This window comes from Etheostoma spectabile, chromosome 10 (assembly GCF_008692095.1).
Source record: "Etheostoma spectabile isolate EspeVRDwgs_2016 chromosome 10, UIUC_Espe_1.0, whole genome shotgun sequence".
In the NCBI taxonomy this organism is placed as follows: domain Eukaryota; kingdom Metazoa; phylum Chordata; class Actinopteri; order Perciformes; family Percidae; genus Etheostoma; species Etheostoma spectabile.
Genome location: NC_045742.1, coordinates 12,967,548 through 12,976,166, shown reverse-complemented (window position 1 = coordinate 12,976,166; position 8,619 = coordinate 12,967,548). Strand labels below are relative to the sequence as shown.

Below are 8,619 nucleotides of genomic sequence, written 5' to 3'. Positions count from 1 at the left end.
AACATGTTTCTAAGGTGAGAGTTTGTTTGTACAGTTAATATGAAGATATAAAGGGAAGGTTTAAGGTCATGTCTGTTGTGTTTAAGGGGCATCATGTCAAAATATGGCTTCTTAATCATGCATGCTGTAACAAGTAATACTTTGTTTTCTTCTTCTGCTAATAAAAAAAAAACTTTCAATTGGTAACCCCTTACTGTAGGCTACATGACCGTACAATTCACTGTGTGGGTCCTTCTGTCATGAATAGCCCCCCCCTTAAAACTACTATTTCCTCTCTGGACTGTAACTCCATCATACAGACATTCTTGAGCGGACTGGAGGGAGTTGTGCCCATATTAGGAGCATGTTACCTGACATCTGGCACAAATTGTGCCTGGGAGAATAAAACAGCAGTCTTGGCTGCATAGGAAAGGTGCTGCTTTCTTATCAACACCACTCTGCCCCTTTATTGTGGACGGATGAGTGAAATGTGTCATCAAAATTTATAGTTATTAGAGCAAGGTGCATATTTCACATACCGCCTTAGAATTAAAAATGTATTTATTTCACAAAGACAGCATGAGAAGACATCACTTAGCCTTAACATCATACACTAGAGAATGTTTGACACATCCAGGGACACAACCCTACAACAAGGAATAATCCATGCATGTTTATTCACAAGTGATTCCCAACCTTTTTAACATGGTCTCAATCGTAGCAACTTGCTTATGTTTACAAGTTCACCCCAAGTCTTTTTATTCTTCTTGGGTTGTTTCTATTGGACTTTTAGAGGCCTAAAGAGATAAAAAAATATCTGTGTTACATTAGTGTTATGTTTTCTTTAGAGAAAAATTACTGTACTGTCTGTATTGTCTTTTTCTGCATAACATCTCACAGGTTTACACATTCTTCTTGTAACCCTTTTTTTGGGCTGTACCTCCATGTTGGAAACCATTGCGCCCCAAATATTTGAGGTCAACTCTGACCAGCCAGTCCTAGTCTAAATTGACTTTATCCAACTGGAATATTTGACCATCTTTCATAGCTTGGAGCCTTGGGCTACCTGCCAAATTTCAAAGCTATGAAGATTATAAACCTGTTCTTAGCACGATGTTCAATTCCCAGATTTATGTAACTCAAATAAAATCACTTCAGGCACTAATCTTTCATATTTCTTCAGGATGGGATGACTGACACAGCTGCATTCGCACACGGACCCAGACGTCCAATAAAAAAGGAAACAAGGTAAATGAGGAGGCCATTACAGCAAGGGCTTTAATCAAAAGCAGAGGCTTCTGTTTATTGACCGTTGCACGCACATCAACAGGTGAGAGTATATTTACACAGATGTTAACAGTCAGTACCTGCAACACAGACGTAAGGAGGGACAACACGTCTCACACACACACACACACACACACACACACACACACACACACACACACACACCACACCACAACACACACACACACCACACACACACACACACACACAACACACACACACACCACACACACACACACACACACACACACACACACACACACACACACACACAGTTTGCAGTATAAAGATAGAGTGTCTGACAACACAAAGCACACAAAGCACAGCAGGCCTCTTTGGTCAGCTACTTCAGAAAGGGTTTCCAATGATCAAAGCCTATCACAAGTCACCATTCAGAGAGAGAACACCAACTGGCAGAGCAGTAGGCAAACATCAAAACCTATATATGTGTGTATATGTGTGTATGTATGTATGTATGTATGTATATATATTGGTTTTTGCACCATCTGTTGGAGATGAATGATTCTTGGTCTGTAGAAGTCATGACAACAGCATTCAAACATAGACACAAAGTACCTGAATGGTGAAGTAATGAGATCTAACAGCATTAAGAAAAGACTTAATCATCTCGGCTGCCACTGCAATGTGGAAATAATTATTTTAGTAATTATATTTAAATATCAATGAACCAACTTTACTCTACCAAACATTCATTCAAGATCATTAAGAAACTGATGTTAATTTTCTTTTGACCTTCCAAAACATAAAGGGAAATAATATAAAAGCATCCGTTGGATAAAACATTAGAGCAAAAATAAAACATTCTTATTCTATACGTGCAAATTCAACTTCGACTTTTTTTCAACCTTTTTTTTTTTTTTTTACTTCATCGTTTCCCTTCCACAAAATAGAAATCAATAATAGCACAAACAAAAAGCATAAAATGGTGGAAAGAATAAATCATTTCCTGGAATATGTGGTGTCTAGAGGGATGCCTGATTAAAAAAATGTAAACACTTTCAATTAGAAGTTCCTGCACAGCAGAAGATAAACTGTGGAAAGCGATATCAAAAAGCCTGCACTTCCTTCCATCTCTGTATCGTCCCCAACACACAAACACACATAAACAGGCCTAACTATCATTCTTCCATTTCTCTCTTCTATCATCTCTTTCTTTCACCGTTTTCTGAAACCATATTATAATCCTCTTTCATCCATTTTGCATACACCTAATTATTTTTTCTTTAGTTCACCAAGACGATGAATCGCAAAACCATGGTGCTCAACAAAGTCACTGTGTTTGGAGTGTTGTCTGGCTTCTGTCCTCATCAACACAGCGTTGCCATGGTGAGGCTCTATCAGCGCTTCCTGTAAAACCCACTGCTATATTCAGCTCACGAAACTCTTCCGCTTTTCTTATGCATCCACACTGACATAAGACTACAGGTTTAAATGTAACACATCCACCAATGGGTACCCCTTTACTAGTATTTTTATGACTTAATGCATCTTAAAGCAAGTATATACTGAATTAATGTTAGTATATACTTCTCTTTAACCATCCAACCATTAACCCTCAAGGACATTGTTGTGTACAGCAGAGAAAAACAATTTCAACAACTACTGTTCTATTCTGGCAGTTCTCATAATGATGAGCTGCCACAGTGCAAACTTCCTGCTCATATCAGAGACAACACGATTAGAATAATCATCAGATAGCCTTTCATGTCCTATTCACTGAATTTATGGACTTCCTTGTATAAAATCTAGGGCAGCGATAATCAGTCGATGTGTGATAATCAGGGGTTTAATGGTTCAATCGACAAGCAATTTTGGTCATCAATTAATAGTTTGTCATTTTTTAAGCAAACATGCCTCACGTTCACCATATCCAGCTTCTCAAATGTAAATATATATATTTTTTTATTTATTGAATGTTAATTGGATATCTTTGGTTTTACACTGTTGATCAGACAAAACAAGAGATTTAAATACGGTATGTCAACTTAAGCGCTGGGAAATTGGGATGGGCATGTTACACTGTATAGATCAAATTATTAATCAATTTGATCTATACTACAAAAAATAGCTGTCAGATTAATTGATGATGAAAATCATAATTTGCTGCAGCCCTAATAAAATCAAAGAGAAATAATCAATTCTCTGATTTGCCAAAATTATACTCACAAAATCTCATATGTTCTGACCAATAACAAATTTCTTTAGTGCCAAATTCACGTATCTATGTGTGTTCTTCAGGTTCATTTAATGCAAAATATTTCATCCAAAGTCTAGACAATAATGCACAAATGTTATAGAAACTGTACTCACAAAGCTATATGTGTATGACAAATGTAACTCAGCTTTAAGTCATTAAGCTCTGTTGCAAAAATAATGCAAAACACTTTAAGGTTGTCTGCATTCAGTTTTCACAAAATGTAAAAATGCAGAACAAAAATGGCACTAATCTCTCTCTAATAAAACTCACTTGGATCTCCTTTTTGGAACAAAAGCCCTTCCTTCTGCCATAAGCGACATCAGCTTCTACAATAAGGTGTAAAGTCCCTCTCTATGTCACAGTCAAAGGTCATTGGGAGAGATCCACAACTCTCACTGCCAGGTTACACTGCATCAGTGACATCACATTGTTACACATTATTTACAGGCGAATAACACAAACTAACAGCCCAAACACCCACTGAGTATATTGCTACCTTATGGACACAGGGGTCGGTTTAGTTTTTTTTTTTACAAAGTAAAACTACAACTGCATGATTGCCCATCCTGAACTGGCTGTTTTTAAAAGCTGATCCAATATGGGTTGCCAGGCTTAAAACTACAATTCCCAGGCACTTGATTTAACAAAAATGTAAAGTAAAGTTGTCCACTGGGTCAGCATGCCTCTGATGTGCAGAGAGAAGGCAGCAACATTCAAAGTCAGACCCAAAACACAAAAGCCCTCAACCTCTCATACAAAGAAAACACCAAGCATCCTCAGCATGCAAATCAAAGTTATAGTACTCTAGTGATATACTGTACATCGACAAATTAGCTTGTGGTTGCTACTTGCATTTACACACTAACACATGCTGCTAGACCTCTGTGCAATGCTACAGTAAGGTAACTGACACAGCTTAAGCCAAACTAAGTAAAACTGACTTTCAATTGAATACCCCCCCAAAAAAAACCTGCAAATAAATAAGACTATATTACAATAGTGGCAGATGCCAGAGAGGAGTGGAAACGAGTATAGCGATGAGAATGAGGTAGAGACAGTGATTTGCTACAAGGGGAAGTGAGGAAATGTATGGGTAAAAAGAAGAATGAGGCAAGAGCAAAAGTGAACAAAGTGGAGGAGTGAAAGAAGGAATGTCAGGTACTGGTCTTTTGCTCGATGGCTCGGGTCAATGTGAGTTGGACGGTATGTCTGGGTCTGCGTTGAAAGAGTATCTTCACATCCGCAAGCGGTGGTGGGGGTCCGTAAAGGGCGGCTCAGAGTCGTCCATGGGCAGCACCAGGCGTGTGCCCCTCATCACCAGCTCGTGATCTCCGTACGTTAACTCTCTGTCCAAGTCATCAGAGGTGGCAGCGCCAGCAAAGGCTGGGCCGCTGCTCGTGTGGGAACCTGAGGCATCTGTACTGACTGTGATGTCGCCGTAGGTCAGGTTGATGTCACCGTCTGTCAGGATGAGGTCAGAGTCGTCATCCTTCAACTGGCACTCATTCTGGTGAGAGGGAAGAGGATTGTTACTCACACAAACTGGAATAAATATGTGACTTCAACACTCTTCATAGTAAATAAAATATAGCAATTTTTCAATGTTTTTGTGTGTAACTCTGGTTATTGAGTATTATCATTTTCCTCATCTGCCCAGTTGAGGAAAACCTTGAGCTTTAAACTGTACATCTGTGCTTCATGATTCATCAAAATAATGTTTTTTCATCGGTTAATACAGCATACATCTTAATAAATACAGTCAAGGCAAAAATAACTCCTGAATGAACTAGTGTCTGACCTCATAGGCTTGAGCGCTGGTGAGGAAGCGGGCGAGGGGGCCACAGCAGGGAGGCAGCGTGGCTGTGAGAGGGGGGCCGCTGTGAGTCAGGATGGGCTTCAGGTAGCTGGAGAGGGGACTCGAGTCAAGGACATATTTTATACAGAAAATAGCACTAATAGAGAGTGGCAAGGCACGACAAACAAAGATTCTTTTAAAGTGTGATAAATGAATGCTCTTCAAGTTTATATAGACAAATGTTGGCTTTATTGTCAAAGTTAAAAGGGCAAAATGATCAAAATGAAAGTAATTGAATTAGGTCATTCATATGACCTTATACTACGCAGCCAATGAAAAAGATAATTTGTCTTCAACTCTGTACATGGTTCCTACTAAATGACGACTCCTGTTTAGATTTGTCTGTACAGCAGAGATGCATCCTATTGGCTAGTTTCACGGCCACTAAGAAGATGTTGGCCTCTAAATGGCAGCCGCCACATACCCAAAATTGGCAGCAATGGCCCAACTCACTTCTTGAAATTATTTCGATAGAGTGGTCCGTAGCCCGAACACATGGCGCCAGCATTAAAACAATCCAGGCACGGGATGAAACATACACTTTAATTAACCCTTGTGGGATGTTCGGGTCTGTGGGACTGGTTTTCAATGTTGCTAAAAATACGCTATTTATAATTTCTTCTAACTCAAACTCCTTGGCCTTCTGTGATGAACATAAAAAATAACTGCACATGGTACACCCCCCCCCCCCTTACACATAACTATTACATATGAGGTGTTCAGGTCTACTGGACCCGAGTGTAATAATTGTAGGTGCCAAGAAACTTAACTGTGTCCTCCTCCTAACTGGGCCTGCTGTGTGTGTGTGTCTGTGTGTGTGTCTATGTGTCTGTGTGTCTCTGCATCTGTACAGCGTGTGTGCGTGTCTGAGTTTGGGTGTTTGGGTGCAAGAATGTTGTCTTTCTGCACCTGCACGGTCGCCAAGGGGGACGGAGGGAGGTTTTTGGATTTAGTTTTGGAATGTTTTACATTGTATGTGTGTTAAGGGATGGCAGGGCTGAAAAAAAGGAAAGGCTAAATCTGTGTTAATCTTGTGCAGTTCTCAAAGAAAACTCTGTATATGGTGCTCCCTCTGCTGTCTGACACTGTGAACTACAGCAGTCACCACTTAACTGGAACATGTTCTTGCCTTTATTTATCCTTTATCCAACCTACAAAGGTTTTGTAGATGTTGTTTATAATAATCAATTTTATTATGGTATGTTATGACTGATTTCTGCTGGTAATTTTATATATCTTTATGTTTTCTGTGTCAAAGGTGCAGCATTCTTTAGAGACTGGTCAACTATGTATCTAGCACAGACAAAATAAAAAAAATTAGTAGTTGTTTATAAATAAATAAAACTAATAAAATAAAACTAATAATTTGCTGCCAAAGGATACTTGTGGTCAAAGTTGTACCAAATTCTGAAAAGCCAAGCACTTTCTTGTTTGGTGCTTCTTCTCTCAGGGCCTTCAGTAATACTCATCTGTACAAACACAGAAAATGTGGTTTAGGTATTTTCTTACAGTCACATTACAGCAATAAGGGGTTTACAAGAGCTACACTTACAGGATTATCTTGATCAGAGTCCACTCCCACTCTGTAAATAAGGAGAAAAAACAAAGTTACTGAGTAGCAAGGTTGCAGGAATAGGTGGACGTTGTGTAAAAAGCCTCAAACTTTCACCAGGGCAGAGCCAAAGGTTACATTGACTGATTTTTTTTTAGTTTTAACCTGATGAACCAGTTAAACATGGGGGTCATAAAGTCTGGACATAAAAGCATTTGAAAAAGTTAAATTCTCTGACATTATCTGAAATGCCATGACAACTCCCTCCAGCATTCAATAAATGCTAACTGCAGATCCAGTTAGACCCCTAAAAGGTTTGCTAGGTGAAGGAGCGGCATACCGTATATGTTGGCAGGACAGCATCTGGGTGGTGCCACCTCCACAAATCCAAACAGTAAAGAAGACAACAAGCAAAGTGGTGGTAAACATCATCTGACGGGCGTATGTTGCCGTGTCCCTGATGGACAGGGCGAAGGTCATTGCGCCTCGCAGTCCTAAAAAGCACAGCACGGAGAATGTTACACACAAACAGATATGCAAGTTCTTATATAAAACAAACGATCAAGCCTGTGTTAGTCTTTTTCTTTTAATCAAATCACAGTGAGTGATGAGGCCTACATTTCTCTTATTCTTAACAAAACCTTTTTACAGTGGTAACAATATACACGGTAAATATCTTCTCTATCTGTATTCCACTAACCCGCAAACATCATCATGTGCTGGAAATTGGATCTGATCTTGTTGCGTCGTCCCAGATTAAGAAGTAATGAGAGAGGGTAGATGTTCGCGGCTCTTCCCAGGAAAACTGCCACCTGGGTGGGAACAAGGTTAAGGAACGAACAACAAAACAAAGTGCTAGTGAAGTCTCCTCACTTGTAAACTTTTTCTACGCTAATACTAACATGCAAGTTTATGTTTATATCAAGCTTTGTGTGCACCCGTTCCATTTACAAAAGATACAAAAGCTCCAACGATGAACATGGGATTAAAGACATGGTCCTGAAAGGTGAACAGGGCCAGACCCATGTAGGAGAAAATGAAGTTCTCTGCCAGGAAATTTAGCAGCTCAAACAGCTGCAACACAAGAAAAACAACATCAACGGATGGCTAAACGGACGGCTAAATAAACTTGACTTGCACGGCTTTGGCAGTAATCAAACTTTCAAAACAATTTAATTTCAGTGCATGTATACATCTTATTTTGTTTCATTTCACTTGAAAGAAAAAAAAGTATTTTTAGTTTTGGATTTTTTGTTTGTTAATAACGCCTCTTTCATTCTAATCTTTTTCTTTCTTCTTTTTTTTAAATCAATCAAATTTGGTTTTCTCAGTCACTAAAAAAAGAGGTTTGGTACTAGTACATTGTATGTAGAGTGAAGAAGAGAGGGTACAGAAGAAGTTTAATGCAACATAATTACAGACTTAATGCATCAGTACTTGACCGAAGGTTGCTAATTGCATATCTTTTTACTGTCAAAATAAAAAAAAATACAGAATGAGCAGGGGTGTAGGTCTGACCTGTTTAGTCCTGTCCTGGGAATCAGGAGACAGGTTGTTGAAGGTGTAGTGGGCCTGAGTGATTCCACAGAAAAGTACCGCCACCACACCTGCAACACACCAGGAGGGACGCAGATACAGAAACAAAAGAGTTAGAAGATTCATAAACACGGATTATTAGTAATACCATTAGGTTTAAACAATTAGTGTGTGTGTGTGTGTGTGTGTGTG

The 8,619-nt window shown here is 39.2% G+C and overlaps 1 protein-coding gene across 1 annotated transcript in view; it reads right to left on the bottom strand.

Annotated features, from left to right (window-relative positions):
* Positions 1 to 1,873: 1,873 nt before the first annotated feature.
* slc9a6a (solute carrier family 9 member A6a) overlaps positions 1,874 to 8,619 on the bottom strand; it is a 13,581-nt gene continuing 6,835 nt past the window's right edge. The window contains exons 9-16 of the mRNA XM_032527849.1: positions 8,410 to 8,498; positions 7,852 to 7,965; positions 7,592 to 7,703; positions 7,232 to 7,385; positions 6,892 to 6,922; positions 6,723 to 6,808; positions 5,283 to 5,388; positions 1,874 to 4,991 (exon numbers count right to left, since the gene is read on the bottom strand). Coding sequence (XP_032383740.1) covers positions 4,719 to 4,991; positions 5,283 to 5,388; positions 6,723 to 6,808; positions 6,892 to 6,922; positions 7,232 to 7,385; positions 7,592 to 7,703; positions 7,852 to 7,965; positions 8,410 to 8,498 — 965 coding nt within the window. The 3' untranslated portion in view covers positions 1,874 to 4,718. The remainder of the gene's footprint in view (positions 4,992 to 5,282; positions 5,389 to 6,722; positions 6,809 to 6,891; positions 6,923 to 7,231; positions 7,386 to 7,591; positions 7,704 to 7,851; positions 7,966 to 8,409; positions 8,499 to 8,619) is intronic.